Here is a 21,134-nt window from a genome sequence, read left to right as displayed (position 1 = left end):
ATACCGATAGCTGTGACTAATTGAGAAATTATACGTATCCCGCTAACCTTTTTTCCATGAAAAACTAGACAAACTTTAATAATGTTAACGTTACCCCTTTAAAAATGAGGACAATGAACTCTTCTATATAGGAATGTGTGTTATTGTTATTTTTATTTTATTCCATTAATAACGCTAGGGTCTATTGTTCTAGAACAAGGGTAAACTCATAAAATAAAACGCAGAATCCCTGTGATTACGAAACTACAAATTTCACAATCAAGATTTACACATTAAACATAAACAGAACTATTCAAGTACTATGTTTAACACCTTTAAATAAACGCCCCGTATAAAATTCGTTAAAATTGGACCATATAATAATCAGTATATATAATCAATAATAATGGCAGTTAATTTATCTTCGAAAAAAAATTAATTTGAATTACACTTAAGAGGTCAAAGAGTGAATATACAAAATACGTTAAAAAATAGATATTTATTTTTTTTCTGCGACAAGTTCTACAATTCTAAGAACATTTTTTCTGTTACAAAGCAATTTTTAATTCAAAATCAAACACATATTACAACCATGTTGAAGAAATAATTTAATTAAATTTAAATAATTAAGATTAAATTAGACTAATAAATTGTATTTAATAGTTATTTTAATAACTAAACCTAGTACATTGTATTCATCACGTGATTATAAGCATTTTGACCTTTGTTATTTTTATTTAAATATGTTTTTCTTACAATATTCAATAATATTTCAATTTTTGATATTACTTTTTATTAATATATTAATTCTGATATAAAATCTCGTAAAATTTATTTTCATTTTAGTTAAATGAATTGCAAACGAAAACAACGATATCCTATAAGAGAATATACACTTTTAACTTAACATGTAAATAGCTTATAGAAATATAATACTTATAAAAGTTATAACTTTGATTTATAAAATACAATTTTTAAAAATATCAATGTATTCAAATACAGTTTAAATAATTGTGCCAGCCCGAAAAACGTTAAAAAGTACTTAAGTATTTTGGATATTATTTTCATTGATATTTATTATTATCCTACGAAATAGATACTACTTTGAATAATAAATTATATTAAATCAAATTAAAATCATATATAAATGATAAGACTATTAGCCAAATAATAATAAGCACAACCTTCTTACAAGATTACTTATCAATTTTTAGAATTGGAAAATTCAGAACACTATACGCAGTGAATATACTTCAGAAAACCTGATACATTCCTTAACACGAAAAATCATGAAAAAAATATATGATGATAGAATAAAATAAGAATACTGTGCGGCCTCAATATAATTGTGTTATTAATGGTATCGAATCGTGTGTTTACTGTAATAATACTGTATACTAACACATAATATTATTGAGTAGGCATCTCCAGTAGAACCCAACCCTCGCCACTAGTCGTACATAACCTTTGTTATGTCCTACACCCGTGGTGAGGCATAGGTGGCCTATAACACAATATCAAACAGAAATCCAAAGAAACCAGTTTTCCATTTGGACCAACAATAAATCGTTTCTTTTCAGTAAATCCATACCGGTGTGCATTTTGCCGACAGTTTGCTAGTTTTATGCAGCTGTTCTTTTTGGCAATAACAAGCGCACACGATACAATCTCCGGCAGAATTATCCCTCGAGATGATAAACAAATACCTAACTCCCTTAAAAACGCTACATCAGTTACTGCGTTGCAATTCTATATTCAATATCACCAGTACAAAATAAACATTTTGCATTCTAAAAAATAACTATCAATATGATGTATACGATTTAATGATAAATTATTAAGAACCAAAAAATTGATTGTTAAGTAATTAAAATAGGTTAATGATTTGGTATTCAAATTTAAAAAAGTTAATATATTTTAATAATCTTATTGATACGTCAAAAATTAATTGTAAAGATTAGTAATTAACCAATATTTAGGTATCTCCATGAATATTGATCAGTTTTTCATAAACAAAATATTTTAATATTTTAAGTTAATTATTTCGGAAATCTTAGCCAATCAAAATTGGAAGTAGGTGCTTAAAACTAATATAAGACATTAAAGTTGAAAACTCCATGTAATATCCATATTTGTTTTTCATTGCCTATAGGTATACCTACTCAAATTGAGATTCTATAATGCTATGCAAAATCAATTATAACTCAAAAAGTTATGAATTATACCAATTTAGAATTTATTAAAACTCTTATAAATAATAAAATATCAATAGTTTTTTAATTAATAATATTGTATTTATTTCTAACTTGAGGCTATAAAACCGTAAAATGAGCTTAACCTTTAAGACGCACATGTGTATTTCAATCGTAGAACGTACAACATAGCAAATTTATATTTAGCAAAACAAATTTTGAATAAGCTCGAACTTTTATAACATATATAGTTCAATTCACTGATATTAAAATGCAAACAACACTAAATTGATTCTTCTGAACGTAAATTTGCTATGTAAGATGGCATAGATACAGTTGAGATGTCCTCAAGCTAATACAAATCAAGTGTTATCTCTATTTATTTAATTGTTTATACACTGATACTTAAATCATTTTTCATTTAAATTATTTATAAACTAAGCATTTAAAAACAATAACAAATATGTAACAATACACATTATAACCACAAGATTAACAATAAATCACATTGTTTAACTATGAGTTATTTTGAAAATATTTAATTACTCATATTGCGCTACCTACTTAACAGTTGTCAGCTAATTGATTATTTTTCTACAGTTAACACTAATAAAAATATATTAAATTTATATTTTCAGAAACAACTTTCCTTCCATATTACATTATAAATAAAATAAATTATTATTTTAGACTAGTAATCTTAATATGAATGTTAAGTATTTACATATCGTTATACAACTTACAGTATCAATATACTGTTTAAACATATCGTACATTTCTAAAAAAAATACTACAGAAAATGTAGGAAGGTAGGTTACACGTTTATATTCTTGGATTATTCAAAATAATCTACTTTAGATTCTGAGCGAAGGAGGGAATTATTCAATTATATAGTTAGAACAGCGATGTGCTTTTAATATTACGAGGATAGTTTTATGTAACATCTCTAAAATAGATATTCCAATTTTAATAAAAATAACTGGTTCTTAAAAGTTAAAAATATTAAGGAACTCTTCATACAGTCGAGTAAACAACAAAAAATAATTAAGGACATAATGTAAACATACTATAATCAAACTAACAACATTTTTAATTTAACGGAGTTCCACTTTTTATCATCATTCGAATGCGATAATTTAAAGCAAAATTTAAATTTTGAAAACATCTGTTCTATTGACTTTTATTAAATACTACATAAACATGTACTACAACATTTTTTAAGAATAAAATAATGAATGAACATGCATTTGTATCGCTTATAAACTCACTTATAAAGTTATAAAACATAAATTACATATATACATAATACTACATTTCTAAGCTTAAATTGTCATCAAAAAGATTGTAAAATATAGAAACAATAATATTCAGCTAAATGTCAAAGGATATAATTCTAGTAAAATATCAGACAGATATTGTAACCTTCAATTCGTCAATAAGACCTTAGTTCAACTATTGATTAAAAATATGGGGTACCCCAGTAACTCCCGTCACATGTAATAACTAATAACTAATAACTAATAACAACCAAGACCGCGCCATTATATACAGTAAAATGTGTGTTTTTCATTAATTATTATTATATTCTACCTGGTAGATATCTACTATAATAATATATTTTACATAATGATCCTTTTCTTTATAATATTTAGTTACCGCTAAAAATAAATATTTACATTATTTTGAACATAAAGTAAACACGTACCTACATAACATAGTTCAGTTTGGGGTTGGATTGGACTTTTAAATATTAGTAATTGACAAACATCAAAATAATATTATGTTTGAAGAGGAAAATAACACGAGACATTGCCATTTAAAATATAATAATATAAAGTTAATACAATATATCTATAAATAATAGTCCGAGGAATCGTACAGTACAATTCGTATTCAAGGAGCTTAGAACACGAATAAGAATAAACATCACTGTTCAAAACATTAGTTCATCAAACCAATATATTTCTGTGAAAAAATCAACTTCTACAACTAATAATAGTATTATATATTGAAAAACTATTGACGATGTAGGTTAAGGTTATATTAGGCTGTGTAATTCATAACTTTAAATGACTAAATTATAATTATTATATTTCTTTTTTTTCATATACCTGATTTTCTCAACACTAGCAAACTAATACACAACTTAAGAGATCACACGATTTAAAATATTTTGCTAGCGTATGCATTTGACATTTTAAATCGATCAGGATATGTGTACATAATATTATTATTAAAACACACGTTTGCAATAGTCTAAATAAAACGGCAAAAGGTGATGAATGACGACAATTGTTGTCTGCGCGCGGAGATAACGGCATATAAACGTTTTAGCCGTGTGATCGATCATTAATTGAATCGTTAAAAATGGATGGTGGGAGGGTACGGTGGAGGGGAAATATGTATGTATAGGTAGATGATAGAGGTATATCGATATACGACAAATCCGATCGGTGGCAGGCCGGTCGCGCAGACAACGTTACTACGTTAGGAAAACACGTTGGATACTTGGATACCGCTTACGTAAAAAAAACACAATATTTTATCACACGGCGATAACCGAATAACGGAATACTGAGTAGTGCCACTGACGGTGGCGATAAGTGACGTTTTATAAATTTCGACATTCCGAGACAAACCACATGGCTTAATCGTGGTACACTCGGCCTGTAGCTGTTTGTCGTTATCACGTACGACCGCTGAATAACAATAACAGTAATTATCATTTATCTCACGATATAACAGATAGCGGACAGCCGGACGAGCGATAAAGATTCATTCGGTCGCCTAGTTCTCTGTTCGGAGACTGGATGATAATGATAATATTATAAGATACACAAATAGTTGAACGGAACACCGAAGAAGGGTAAATCCTAACGCAACGCTTAGGAGCTAAAAGAGAAGACGAAGACGATCGTGGAAATTTAGAAGTTATGATAGTGTAGGGGCTCATTTACAAAATACGTTAGGTACAACAACATTAATATTATCTGTAACACATTATTATATTATATTATCACGAAACGAGATATTTTTGATAATATTATATAAACGCTTTTTACTTGGACTAGGGCAGTAATACCTTCGTCAAAATCAAACGGTGGCTATTATTGACCACCGGTGTACGATTTTAATCTCATTACCTAGATACAACTAACATTATGAAATCATGAATATGTACTCACCCACACTGCCGACCGTTAACATGTGCAGCAGAAGCAACAGAACGATGCCGGCGGACGTAGTGGCGGTCGCCATGGAGGCACATTGGACCGACTTTTGCTCGTTCACCACCTTCACAGCCGAAGGGACGATGACGTCGAGATTCTGCTAAAACCTATGTTCCACAGATTCCAGCAGTTGTAACCGCTCCTCCAGCAAGTCGTCCAAACAGACACTCTGGATGGTTCGGGGACGAGGCCGTCGTCTTAGATTACCGCCACTGAACAAAACAACACTTCGCGATCTGCTCCGGCGTGAAACGGTTCAGTATCGTGGTCGTACCAACGAGATAAGAGTCTGAAGTTACCTTGGTACACGGTACCTCGCAAAATTGTGTACGACGCGCGTCAAGACACGGTCGGCAATGTGCAGCTAAAAGATCGGAAAAACGTAAAAATCCTGACGATCAATGTTTTATTTTGTATGAAAAAAAAAAACGTGTGCCGAACGCTGCGGAGATATTTTGACCGGACTGACACGACGGTGATGGTCGATGCGCGCGCACTCACACACTGTCACGACGCTACGGCAATAATATTATTGTCACACGCGCGCGCACTCACTCGCACACATAAACCAGCGCACGCGCACACAGCCATAAACACTATCGTTGTGCGCGCGCACCTTACAAACCGCGCAATAAGCCGAATTATTATTATTATTGTTGTTGTCTGAACATTTGGAAGTTATGAGAGGGTGGAGGGGGGCGTACGAGAATTTCGCGAACGAACAACGACTAGTGAGAAGGTAAAGAAATTGCTGACCGAGAACGACGTGATCTAGCGGTGATTTCGACGCACTCCCGACAACTACTGCTTTGTCATAGTCAGTTTGCGACGTCTTCCCATTCCGATTTCTGATTCTTGCGGGACTGTGGGAGGGTTGCCAAATGCCAATGACACCGTTTATCGTGCTATTCACAATTCATTCGATTTTTGCACAAAAAGAAATACGTTTCGAAAAATACGCACCTCGCAGTATAGTATGAACGCGACTTGAAATATTGTAGATAAATGTAAATAGTTCAATGTTATAATAGAATATATTAAGTAAGCGACAAGCGTATTATAATATTTATTTCAAAACTATTGCTTAGCGCCATGTCGATCTTATCACATAGCGTGTTGTGTGATAAGATAATTCGATAGACCGTGAACTCTATGTGTTGTTTATAACATCGCTGTGTTTACACCAAGGTCGCCGTACGCCCGTTCAAATACATACGCATGCGCGCACCGTACACTTAAATATTCAGTATGAATAGTATGATCACAATTCACAGTGAATAACGTCATGGTAAATTCGTACAGAGCTACAGATCCTAGGGTGATCCACGGCATTTGATCAGCGGTTGAGAAATAAAATCTGCCTACACTCTAATTCTATAGACGATAATCCTAAGCCTAACCATATTTAAAACGATTTGACATCGATCGTATCTACTCAATAGATGAAATTGCATACAATCGATAGTTATAACAATATATATATATATATATATATTATATATTATAATATATAAATATTAATTTCAATATACAATGATAAGATATAAAAATTCTAAATACCACTATATATATATACATATATGATATATCACTGCTCTAAAAACATTTTTAATTGTTATGATTTCATAACATAATATTATTGAAAATATTATTTTTCGTTTTTTATTTAATAGGTATAACATGTATGTATATAGACTAATCCTATATCACGAAAATCGATCATATTTTTCTATATTTTTTTATCGTTTGTTTTTAAATAATAACAGGTGGGTCAGTGGGGGCATTGTTTACGCGGGAAAAATGAATTATGAGAATTATTTCCAATCAAAATATTCAGTACGTCAATTAAGAAAATATTCTTCATGAATAATACTTTATAATAATGACAATATATTCATAAAACAAAATATCACTATGTTTTTTCAATCGATTGGGAAAATTCAATAGAAGGAAATTGCCTTCACATTTTCACCAATAAATTAACGTAAGTGATTTAACAAATTCATATATCATTATTATTTATTTTAAAAGGCGGTTAAAACAATCAAAAACCATTAGGTAATCAAATCCGATATATTGTTTATGTCGTACCATTATAGACGACGGCGCTTCGTGTAGGCAATTTAGGGCCACCGCAACTGGTGGTTTATCTTATAAAATTTTAAATACCTACCTAATAATTAATAAATATCAAAAATGATAGTGATGGTGTCAAGACGGAGTAATCTTGTATCGCAAATAAGCCTTAAAAAGTGAAATTGAGTATTGTTTAAAGTGCTAAATTACCTATAAAGATTGATATTGAAATTTTAGATAATATGCACACAATAAGTAATCCAAAATATATACGATTTGGTTTGAGGAGAGGTGACCACATACACCAACGACTAACATTTCCGTCTTCAGACTTCGTCACTTCGATTATTCTCCAACGGATGATATATTATTATTATGCATAAATGATTTCGTCGTATTTTCATCGATGATTGATTTAGAGCTAAATTGAGAAAGAAATCACTTATAAATATTATAATAATGTCAAATTAAAAATTGAGAACTATTTGTTTCCTGTCAATCTTTTTCCATGTTATATATTATAAATTATATATATATATATATATATATTGTATTATTGTATAGTCACATTATACCATATATATAATTATATATTTAAACATACAAAAAGCGATGGGTTAAGTTTAAATTCGAAAATTATGGTTTTCTTGATTCTTAGATTTTTATATATTTAAATCTATTGTTTTTGCAAACATATTTTGGTATTGTAAAATATACCATTTATTTATGCAGACTTATTAAAAATCTTTATCCTTGTCCGTGTGTTAATCTCATATATTTGTTTGTTCAAATCTAAGATTTAAGATTTATTGCTTATGCTATAAGCATTATATAACAATCCAAAATAGTAAAAAGCACAGTATACCTACTACTAAAATAGGTAGATATAGAATATTCGTTATTTGGGTAGGTATCTATTTATACTTTCCTGTTCATCAATATCTAGTATATATATATCTAACTATATATGTACTACTTTGTTGATAAGTTGTGGTTTTATATTTTATCTCAATATTTTAATAAGCGATGAAATAAATATTTAATATTATATTACATTTAAAGGTAGTATCACTATTGGATAGCTTCTTCCTTCAAAAGTTTCACTTGTACATCTTCACTTATCATATTTCTTTATTATTCTAAAAAAAAAGAATTTACGTATTGTAAATATCTTATAGAAATTAAAAATAAATAATTCAGATATCTAATAATACCATAATATTTATGTAAATTATATACCATGAGTTATGGCAGATTTATCTCTAAATGACTAATAAAATCATCATAATAGATAGTTAAGTACTTAAGTCATTATGATTATAATGAGTTAGAAAAATTAGATTCTCTGAATTTGAAAAATTCAATGTTTGTGTATAACATTTTTATTTTTTAACAACTGTTAGACGATCATGAGCACCCCCATGAGTGTTTTTCAGTACTTATCAAGATAGTAACTTAAAGTGAAAATCTATAAAATGAATTAATAAAAATTTTCAAAAAAATAATTTATTTATAACATTATGGTTTTATATCTTGGGGTGCTATGTATATATATCAAGAGATTATTAAGGGTTAATATATAATAGTTAATATTAATAGTATATAATATATAATAGGTTTAAATAAAGTGCAAAAATGTATTTGTCCTTGACACAGAAATTTTTTTATTATTATTATTAGGTATTTAATGTAATTGCAAAATTTAAAAAAAACATACTAAAACAAATATTAATTGATTTTATAAATCATGTTTTTATATTGATTGTGGTTTAGTGAGTAATTATAAATTGATGTGTATAATAACAAGTTTTCTTTATTTATAAAATGTTAAGTATTATTAGACTTTAAGAATTTGTTATTGAATATTTAAATAGATATAGATGGGTTACTATAAAAATTAAAAAGAAATACAAGTAAATTAAGAGGATGTTTCACCTACATGTGTTGTCTGTCTTATAGAAAATATGCGTACAATAAAACACAATATATTTTGATGTTAGCTTTAATATTAGAATAAATTTACCTATCAACAAATTTAAAGGTAAGAATATTATCTAGAAGACAATATATGCTTTTATTAATATAATTTTAAAGTGAATTATAGCTATGTAAAATATTAGGACTTAAAAAATATGTCCATAACTCATTTAAAATAATATTAAGCATATGAAATTTCTTGGATAATATTCTTACCTTTAAATTTGATAGGTAAATTTAATGTAATATTAAAAAATGAATTTAGCAGAATGAACATTTTCCATATTGTATGTGTGTAAGACAAAGATAACACAATATGCAGGTATAAATTCTCTAAGATTTCTTTCAACAGATAATTAAAAAACATTGCAAAAGTAATAAATTATTCAAACCAAATTTATAAGTAGTAACTCTCTACTTAAATAATGTATTCAAATTGTTAAATACATACTGTACATTAAATTGTATCATACACAAATAAAATTTAAGGAGAATATAAACAATAATATACGTTATAAAAAATATTTAAATATTTAAAAATATAATGAAAAAATAATATAAAAACAAAACATAATCTTAAATGAATTATACATCATTCTTGCAGGTACATTAAAACTATTTAACCAAATAAAATATTCTTATAGAGAAAATATATATTTTTAACAGGTATTCTGATAAGCTTATTTAAAATACTACAAAAAAAAAAAAAATTATACACATAAGTAAATATAGGATTGACAAAACATTATACTTATACAATGTGTATCTGGTATTATCAACTTATCAAAATAAATGAATATTAAAATTACAAACATTTTTATTAAATGTATAGTATTTTTTTTTTATACATATATCAAAATCACGGTATATTATATAATATACCGTGATCAATACTAATAACAAAACTATTTTTTATAATCATAACAATTATCACATATTGAATTAATAATTATTTTTTTACTAATATCAGAAAAAAAATAATTTAAGTATACATGAAAATTATTGTTAATAGAGTGAGAATATTTAAAATTTTAAGAAAATTTGAACAGTCTGTTTTTTTTTTGTCTAAGTTATTTAAATGGTTTATATTCATTACTAAAAATAATATATCTGATTAAAAAACTTATAGTAATAAAATAAAGACCTAAAAACAATATTTTGATTAAAAAAAATAAATCATATTTTGTTTCTATTTAAAAGCAATGTAATATAATTAAAGTCCAATAAAAGAAATCAACTTTTTTAGGCTGTTTGTTGATAAACTGTTTAAACGATATGGTTCTGCACATTTGTTCTACTTGGTTCTATGTTAGTCATCAGTTCTGGAGCCAAATTATTCACTGAATCTATGATTAACATATAAATGTTCAGTATATGGTACAATTTATTTTTTTTTCACTTACTTGACATTGATGCTGAAACCGATTGGTGAGCTGGTGCATCATACAGATTTTGATAATCTGATAACATTGAGTCTGATGAATCTGTTTGAGATGAAACTGTGTCATAATCTGCATTGGCTACATTTATTGATGATAAAACTGGAGGATGCACAGGAACAGTGTTAGCAGATCTACCACGAGTGAAAACACGTCCCTGTAAAAACACTTGTGAAACATTACATGTTAACATAAAAAATAATATTACTTACTCTGAAACTACGGAATGTACCAACACCCAATGAATTTGAATTATTAATACCAGGTGCAACTAATGGAGTTCTATCATTGGGCTCATCACTATCAGTATCTGAAGAATATGCCACAGAATGTAGATCTTCATTATTGCCATAAACTCTGCGTTTACAAATAGGACAAAATCGTCGGTTTCGTGTTAACCATGGATCAATACATTTACAGTGATAAGCTGTAATATTTATTAAAACAATTTATTTATGACCAATGTAAAATATAAAAATAAATAAGTCTTTACTTACCATGAGCACATGGCAAAATTCTTAATTTGTCTCCATCCATATAATCATCTAAACATATGGCACAAGTATCATATGGATCACCTTTCACAAAAGTTGAGATCGGAATTTTACGAAGAATAGATGCTGGTAATCGATGTCTAAATGCTCGTCTTCGATCTTTAATCCATTTAATTAACTGTAAATTATTCATAACTTTAAATTAATCAATAGCTTATCAAACAATAATTCTTTAGATGTTTAAAAGTTTTTATATTAATTTAATAATTTAATTAAATGTTTTAGAAATTTTTAAAATAAGTTATTTTAAGTAAACAAGTAAAATTTAATATTAGAATTGACTACCAAACTAATTGATTAAAATTGAACGTCTAATTATTTTAATAATAAAATACATATAGATAAATTCTACACCTTAATGAATACAACACTAAAAATGGATGTTTAAATACTATTGTCAAAAAAATAATGAAACAAAAGATAATAAATATTCACAAACATCCAATTAAATAAAATTATTGTAAGAACTGATTGTATTGACTATTTTATAATATGTGAAATAATTATTGTATTTTATATAATAATATACAATTTTTATCCATTTAGGACAGAGCTTATAAATATATATTACCATAAACCCAAGCATTGCGAAGAAACATACCGCAACAATCACAGCAAATGGCAACAATAAATTCAAGTTTATATCAAATGGGAATTGACTGTTGTCTACAATCACATAATAGCTAAAAAAAAAATGTAAATATATATTTATATATATATATGTATGTATGTATTATTTAAGAAGAACTAAATAAGCAGAAATTTATTAACAATAATAAAAAAGGTTAAACATGGGTAATGTATTTTCTGACTGTAATATTGTAGTCATCTGAAGAAATTAAATGTTTACTCAAGAGCTAATGTTTTATTTTAAAACTTAAATATTAAAGAAATAATTTTTAAATAATATGAATTTATTTTTTATTAACAATGATATTAACATAGAACCATTTTTAATAAATATTTTAGTTATTTTTTATGAATCATCATAAAAAAAAGTATTCTAAAAGTCCTTAAAAACAGCTAAGTGCTATTCAACTATAAAATTCCATGATTGATTCATTGATACATACATTACTATAATTAAAGCTACAGATTTCTTTAATTAAAATTTAAAAAAATATAAGGTAACAAAAAAAAAGGTCTTAATAGGCAATAATTAAATTCCAATACACGACTTTGAGAATAATTAAGTGTGCACTACTTTTCCTACAAATTTTTCTGCTATTTTATATAATTTACCAAATTAAATTTTTTTATATAAAAAATTAAGAAGACTAATGTACTTTTAAATTTCAATGGACAATCTATATCTTCTAATGTTTTAATAGCATTCAAATATTAATAATTAAAAAAAAAAAAGCCTTTCTAAATTTACCAAGACAAAATTGTGTGATATATTGGACAAATTTTAAGCATTTAATACAACAAAAATTGACCTATGAAATTGACTATGATGTAGCCACTAAAATTTTAAAACTACTGCCAAATGTTAAGTCATATGGAACTTTAAAAAATATATTTAAAAATTTAAACAAAATAGTAGTTATTAAACTTTTTAAATATTTAACTAATATTATGATATAAATTTATTTTATTCTGATTTATAATTTACAAAATTAAAACTTTTGGTTTGAAATTAATAATAAAATCATAACTATCTTGGTGACATAATAAAATGTTTTAAATTACTATTTTCAGGAGATTTAATACAACACAGTGCTTGGGAAAAAAATAGAAAAGAGAGATGCAAAACTATTTTTTTTTTTTAGAAGTAGAAGGGCTTTGTCTATCTGCACTTCTTTATAATCAAGCACTAGTACTAAGTAAATATAATTTTGATTTAATATTAATTGTATTGAAGGGAGGATTTGGATAATTCTGAAGATAATTTCCTTCAGGATTTCTTTATCACTACAGTTCCTGTCATGATGACCTCCTCTGCATATCAATGATAATATATATAATTTTACTTCAATTAAAATTCTCAGGTATGCTTTTAAGTTACATTTATATATAAGAAAAAAAATTTAAATAAGGTGTTACCTAATCTAATAAAATTGAATTAATATATTAATCACAAAAAATTTATTTGGTTAAATAAAATATTTTGTTCTTTAAATGAAAAATATAAATTCTTATCTAAATAAATTTAAAATTTTATAATTATTACCCGTTTTGATAATCATAGTAGTCTCTCAACATAATCCCAGTGCTTTCACCAACAAAAACTGACGGAATGACTATATCACTTGTATTTTTACCATTCATTGGCACTAATTTACAAAAATGTAAAAATGAATTAATAGTTTAATCAAATGAAGTTATTAATTTTCAAACAATCTAAAGTGTGTTTAACACTATTAACTATCATGGATTTAAACACAATTTCTTTAAATAATATTAGGTAATTTAATTTAATTTTTAATACAAATATTAAATTCTAACATTATTAGTGTTATAAATTAGATATTCAAATTATGTTTACTTACCAACAATACTAGAGTTAACATTGAATATAATGGCTAATGTATAATTGCTATTTTGAGCATTTCTAACTTTTACGTCAAAATTACAATTTCCTCTCTTAATTAAGGCAAACCAACTTCCACTTTTGGGCGGAGATTCAATTTTAGTACAACCATCTTCGGGTTCAGCACTCAAAATGTAACCCTTCAACAATTTAAAAATTTAAATTAATACATATAAATAGATTTTAAGTATATATAGAAAATAAAATACTTTAATGCCATCTGAAGGTATATCCGCTCCAAAAAGAGACTGCGCATCTTTAAACTCTAAATCTAACTGTTGGTGATCTCTAGTATATATGCTAATATCACATTTTATTGTAGTTATAAACATTATTAAGGCAATAAATGCCGTTTCCTTTCTAAACATTTTTGATAAAAGCTGTACAACATCTGATACACAACTGAAACAAATGATACAATATACAGGGTAAAATATTATAAACCATTATTATTTATTATTAAAAAATAGGTATACATATAAAAATATACAAATACAAATATATAATATACTGAAACCATAAGTGTTGATGTTGAAATTTAGTTTAATCATTGGTTTATCTATAATAGTTATAAATGTTACAGAGCAACATGTCACTAAAACACTGCATGATTATAATTTATTACAAGAATAAGGATAAACATTGAAACAAACTAATGAGTTTCAAGTAGCTAAAATTTGTCGTAACATCAACAAGTTTGAAAACCTCTGAATTAAACAATATTAATTTTGCATGTTTATTATCTATTTTTTTTAATTATCTAAAAATATTCTTAACATTGCCATTCCTAGCCATCAATTTTTATACTAATATTACTTTGGGTTAATAACTTTGAATAATACCAGACTATATTAAGTAACAAGAGTAAAAATATTATTACTAAATTATTCAAAGTTAATATAAAATTATTCATAAATAATTTGTGATATTTTATATTTTAATTTGGTAAAATGAGTAAAATGAATTTTATTATTAAACTATGTAACTTATCAAAAAACAGTAGGTATATAATATTATATTCATTGCAAATACATGTTTATATTTTTTACCAATGGCCAATTTTTTATTTATACATTAATATTATTTTTTATAATTACATAATAAAATAATAGTGATAGATACTTCTTTCTTAATATAAGAATCAGTAAACTAGATAGAATAAAGAAAATTTATGTTATGTGTTCACATTTCACATAATGAGGAAATTATCTAAGATGAATAACTCGTAGTTGGTTATTGTTAATTCTGGTTTCTTAAATGATCCCTAGGAACTATCCTAATTTTGAAGACATTTATGGAATTAATGGCTATTTGTGGTTTACTGGGCATAGAATCTTTTGTTGCGAAATTAGGCAACTTTATCAAATGCTTGCATCATCAAATCTCTGTCTAAATGTGCCTTTGTAAAATACCATGGTTTGTTGAAATTATGTACCAGTAGATAAATTGGAAAGTTTCAATTGAGCACAAGTACGATGCATATTTTTATCTCATATTTGAATTCCAAACTGACCTAATAATTTTATTTTTATTGTTTTATATAATAGTAATATTTTTTAAGGTTCATTTTGGATTTTAATAGTGGACGTAGTAGATAGTCTAAATTGAATTTTTTTTGTCTCTGATATATTCTGCCCATATTTTGTCTATGATCATTCCTATTTTTTTTTTTTTTTTGATTTATTGAATGACGGTTCAATTGTTGTCACTCATAATTTCTGGACAAATATAAATACTAAAATCATAATTATAGTAATGTTGGTTTTTAATTTTTTAATATGTATTACATGATATATACATGATGTTACAATAAGTTTTTATATTACTTTTAAGATTTGTATGCTGATATTCTCAATTTGTCATATTGACTGATGGTAGAATTTGGGAATATTGTTTTAATTGTTGGTAGTTTTTATTTGTCGACATTTAACAGATAATTGTACTCCACCAACTATAAATTTGATTAATTTTTTTTTTCTCAGAAGGTACTAATGTACATATATCAAAGTTCTTAGATATGTTAAAATTAAAATGACATATTTTCTATTTAAACATGTGATTATACATTACACATTTTTTTTTGTTAAGTTTGGTATCGTTTTTCTATATACAAATTTTGTATACATTTTTTTTACTAATAATAACATGTAACACTAATAATCTTTTGTCTACAGGTGTGTAAAGTTTTAAATTAATTGCTGGTTTTATAGCCAGTTTATCTACTTACTTATTCCTATCTTCATTATTAAAACCTGGTATCTAAGCTATAGTCATGTTTTAGTAGGTTGTACATTTTTATCAAAAAAAATTGTTTGCAAACTAATATTCTAAGAGATATTCAAGTGCACTTTTAAATAATTTTTGACAAAGTATTGATATTAAAATACGTGTAGCAATATATAATTTACTGAAAATTAAAATTAAATTAAATTAAATTAAACTGAAATAAATAAATAAATAAAATAAAATGTTTTATTTTTTCTATAAATACATAATATGGCACTTATCCTAACTACTTAATTAACTCCTATGTACCAGGCACGTGAGATTTAAATTATATAATCATAATAATTAATTTAAAATGATATAATATAAAACAGTTATAACCTATACTCTTTACGTGCAAGCTTAATGTTATCTTATCAGCTAATCATATTTACTAAAAGCATTGTTAAATGTACATGTTTACATACTGGGAAAAGTAAATTAACTAACCCATGCTATACAAAAGATTGAATTTCAACTTGGATAAACTTGTTGGTGTGTCTTTAATATATAATTATTTTTTTATAAGTTAACAAAGATCAGTCAAATAGAAAATATTTCTATTATTGGCAATAATATGTGTAAAACAATAATACTAATTGTTAACGTAAAATTAACTTCTCTTAGATCAATAGATCTGTATTAGACAATATTATACAACATGAATTTAAACCCTCCCATTTATTTACTTATTTTCTGGCAAACCGTTACAGTAATTCTGGGCATACAACGTGTAACTGACAGTTGAAATAAATCTGACCTTCGGCGTTAATCATGATCTGCGAAAATAAAAGTAAAAACAAATTTTTAAAATTGACACTAAAAAGTCTATGATGGCAAGCACAGCCGGGACTAGAATTTCTGTAGCTGATAACAATTAGCTTTTAACAATAATACTAAAAACAATGACAAAAACGTTTGACATTTTGACGAGCAGTCATCGATGAAGATCGCAGTTCACAACTACACACGCAACTAAATGCTGGGCTAGTGTTGTCAAAATGCATTACGATAGCTGTGCACGACATAAATAAATATTATTGATCAATACACATCATTGATCTCATAAGTGTATACGATAAACTGACCTTGACTTGCAGCTCGAATCACTGAAACCAGCGCTCGACGCACGCACAAATAAATCGAAACTCGTAATGAAAAACTTAATACGGCTAGAAGAGCGACGTGTAATGATGTCCAAATTTCCGACAGCCAGACAAAAATCGTATATGATACTGCGGGACAACTAGTGTGTAATGTACATTTGGTAGTCTGTGCACTACACGGAACAAAAACAACGGACAGCGGCGATAACAACGATGGACGGACCCCCCGCAGGGCGAGAAGTAATAATGTTGAAACGCAAATCGAGAAAAACAACAAGACGAGCAACACCGTTGTCGATTACGCGAATAATAATATCTAATAATAAATAAATGATAATGGAAATAATAATAATAATAATAAATTGCACTATAAAGGAATTAAATTAATAACTCAGGCGGCGTACACTGACTGTTATCACATCACGACGCAGGGCCGTAGACCAGCAGCAGCTGTTGCAGTAGTAAATACAGCTGTTATTGCATGATTGACGGACTCCAAACTACAGGTTAGCCGCGACGTTGGCCAATAAAAATTGTGCAATAACGAAGAAAGACGTAAATTCAATGTGATTCAAATAATTTCATCGATCAAAAAAATAATCACAAAACGGCCAAGTCGTGGCTGGTCACAGTAATAGTCAGTAGCGTAAATTGGATCCAATTTCTGGTGGTACAGTGGCATATTCTCAACTTATAATTATTTCTAACACACCAATAATTCAACTTCCTAAGTAAAATCCTTCCTTATAAACTATAATATATTTTCCCATAATATATTTCTTTAAATAATAAATACATTTTGAATTATTTTAGCAGTAAAACCTTTATTATTATAATATTAATAAAAAAAAACAGTCAAAAATGTAGCCTAACCTATTTATTTTAAGTTGAGACGACATCCTCTTTCCACAGATCTCGAATCGGATTCATCAATTACTTGGTCCAAATTAATATTATTCTTTTTTTCGAGCTGCAAAGTAGCTAAACTACTAAGCCTTTTTTGTCCCATAGCCGTTCTGAGGTAAGTTTTTAACCTCTTTAGACAAGAAATAGATCTTTTGCAACCTGCTGTATTAGTAGGTATTGTTCGGAATATTTTTAATGTATCTGTAATTAATGGAAAACCTTTTTAAATGTCATTTTGTTTTATGTATTCTATTTTTGATTCTAATTTGTCAGTTACTGAATTATTACCAAATTTTTGATTTTACTTTTTTAGAATGTAGATAGAATAATAATTTAATTGATAATGCCTAATCCATACACTAAAATTACAATTTGGTACCTGTTTATATATATTATATTATATATTTCAATGATTTTCTGATTGTGCAAAAACATTTTAGATGTGATGGTGCAAGTGCTACATTTGCACCACCCAGTTTACGCCACTGGTAATAGTAGTAAATAGTAATCAGTAAATAGATTTAGTCATAGTAGTCATGCTGTCGAGTACTCGAGTTGCACGTGTTTTTTCTTCAATAATACATGGAATTACGCGTAGAATATTTTATAATTATAAAATTGTAATTATTTTATATTTAATAAAATATTTGATGATTTTATATTTCTGATTGAAGACATAATAATATTATATTAATAAAAGAAAATATACCATAGACATCACTGTTGTTCTGATTATTCGTGCATTGCATTTTCATTTCACGTTTTATTAATTATACTGACTCTGTTTAAATACAGCTTTCAGCTTTCTATCCAGTAATTTTATACACTAATACTTTAATAATTAATAGTATTGTTACCAATTATTATTTTAAGGCGTATAATAAATTGTTTATAATAATATAAATAATAATAACAAATTTGTTATAAAATAAAATATTAAAATAAATTATATTCACTATAAAAAGTTAAAGCAAGCCTTGCTGACTTACATAGGTGATAGGTACTTATTACTCAATGATTACCGTGTACATATTTTGTGTAAAATGTCAAGAGTTTTTTCAAATTATATCATAATATACATAGTTTAGTAAAGAAAAAAAAATATAACCGATATTCATCAATGGATAGGTACATAAATTGATATATTATTAAGTTGGATGTTATCTATTTTGTTATTTTAAATACATATGTTTCTTACACAAGTGTTGATATTTCTTAAGAACATTGTCTTAAGAAAATAATATTAAATTATTTTTGAATATGTTATTTAAATATGTATGTTTGTACAATTGTACATAAACAGGCTACAGAATCACAAATAACTTGGTCAATTTTGATAAAAGTTCAGAGACCAACTTTATAGAAGCAATAGTCAAGAAGGCAGGTAAGTTTAATGAGTAGTTTGAATCACGTTAGAAAAAATATTTAGTGCTACATCCAGTATGCCACAACTGGATTGTCCATCTCTTCGTTTACCTATAATATTTACATATTTATATTATAATAACATGATGTGTATACAATTATTTATGCATTATACAATTTTCCAAACACCAAGTTAAACCTTTGTTTTGATGAATGTATTTTAGTGATAAAACAGTTGAATTATGTGACATCATCTATCAATTTGTAGAGTATATCATTTAAAGTGGAATTTAATAAATACCTAAATTATTTTATTATAAAAAAAAGGTGAACTTAAAAAAGTCAACCCGAGTTCTGTATGTAATGAAAAAAATTATATTTATTACATGGAACCTTGATTATGTTGGACAATTAAATATATATTAAATAACTGCTGCAAGGTTACGTAATAATAAATAATACAATGTCCAATTTAGTAAACATAATATAGTAGCCAGTGCCCAGTAGATAATATGATATTTTATCAAATCGTGTAAATTGGCATTATGTTAATTTAACCAGTAAATCATTATTGTTTGTTATGACAATAATGGGTTACTTTATACTTATCACAGCTAACCACGGATGAACGTGTTTAATAATAATATTACTTTTTACATTTAATTAAATTTATTATAGGTAGTTTACTAGATAATATATCAATAAATAATACTGTTTGGAAAAATTAACGGGCCCGAAAAATCCTAGTCGGTCGCGATTAGAATTGAAACATAATGAACATAATACATGTACTTTATGGGTTGTGATAAACAACGCTCATGTGCTCATCGTCCGGGTGATTTTCAAAATCATCTACCACGGCAGTGAGCGACGATATTCTAAACAAGTTTATTTGTCAATCTAAATCCTAAGACGCATTCACAACTGCACATTTCCACATAGAAAAATGGTCTCCAAAATCGGCGAAAACTCCAACCATCCTGGACCAAATCTTAGCAATCGAAAACGCCTTGAACGAAGTTGACGAGTCCGCTAACGAGTCCGTTGACAAGTCCACTAAAGAGTCCGCTGACTTAGTGATTCGCGATGTCGTCGAACATCTGTTGTCGTCGGTGTGCGGACCGCTAGCTATAACTGATATATATTTTCTTATTTTATTTTTTCATGCTGTTTTATAGGAGAAAATGCTAGAAGAAGATTATTATGTATGACTTGATAACATTATCTATGTTAACGGAAAATCACTTTGACTTAGGACTTAAGGAGTTAGCGTTTAACGTTATACATCAAATCGCTTTCTTATATTTATAGTAAGATACCTACTGAAATACATCTTATTTTTTTAAATTATTTGTTTTTGTATAATAATGACTGTAGTCTGTAGTTATAACGTCCTGACTACATACATTTTTTGGTTATTTTAAAATTTAAATATTTTCTGATTCCTGTATAATATTATCAATTATCATTTATAATCATTCCTGAATAAAATTAACTAATCATTTGTATTTA

At 26.8% G+C, this 21,134-nt stretch overlaps 2 protein-coding genes across 3 annotated transcripts in view; both read right to left on the bottom strand.

Annotated features, from left to right (window-relative positions):
• Positions 1-5,429, bottom strand: part of LOC113549603 (protogenin B-like) — a 31,616-nt gene extending 26,187 nt beyond the window's left edge. Inside the window, exon 1 of the mRNA XM_026950986.1 lies at positions 5,357-5,429. Within this exon, the coding sequence (XP_026806787.1) occupies positions 5,357-5,429 (73 nt within the window). The remainder of the gene's footprint in view (positions 1-5,356) is intronic.
• Positions 5,430-10,570: 5,141 nt separating this feature from the next.
• LOC113549561 (E3 ubiquitin-protein ligase RNF13) lies at positions 10,571-17,715 on the bottom strand. Of its 2 annotated transcripts, none has more exons than XM_026950922.1 (10): positions 17,334-17,715; positions 16,935-17,024; positions 14,190-14,382; positions 13,940-14,120; positions 13,621-13,723; positions 12,049-12,130; positions 11,391-11,565; positions 11,106-11,320; positions 10,858-11,050; positions 10,571-10,800 (listed from the first exon to the last, which is right to left on the bottom strand). In XM_026950922.1, exons 3-10 carry the CDS (start codon positions 14,346-14,348, stop codon positions 10,721-10,723), a joined length of 1,188 nt encoding a protein of 395 aa, XP_026806723.1. In that variant the 5' UTR covers positions 14,349-14,382; positions 16,935-17,024; positions 17,334-17,715; the 3' UTR covers positions 10,571-10,720. The 2 variants fall into 2 exon arrangements, with proteins under 2 accessions (XP_026806723.1, XP_026806722.1); XM_026950921.1 differs by having other exon boundaries at positions 10,572-10,800; positions 12,019-12,130; positions 17,334-17,712.
• Positions 17,716-21,134: the final 3,419 nt, after the last annotated feature.

The sequence above is a fragment of the Rhopalosiphum maidis genome, chromosome 1, assembly GCF_003676215.2.
Source record: "Rhopalosiphum maidis isolate BTI-1 chromosome 1, ASM367621v3, whole genome shotgun sequence".
NCBI classification, from domain to species: Eukaryota; Metazoa; Arthropoda; class Insecta; order Hemiptera; family Aphididae; genus Rhopalosiphum; species Rhopalosiphum maidis.
The sequence above is the reverse complement of the archived record's forward strand: the minus strand, read 5'-3'. Positions and strand labels throughout refer to the sequence as shown.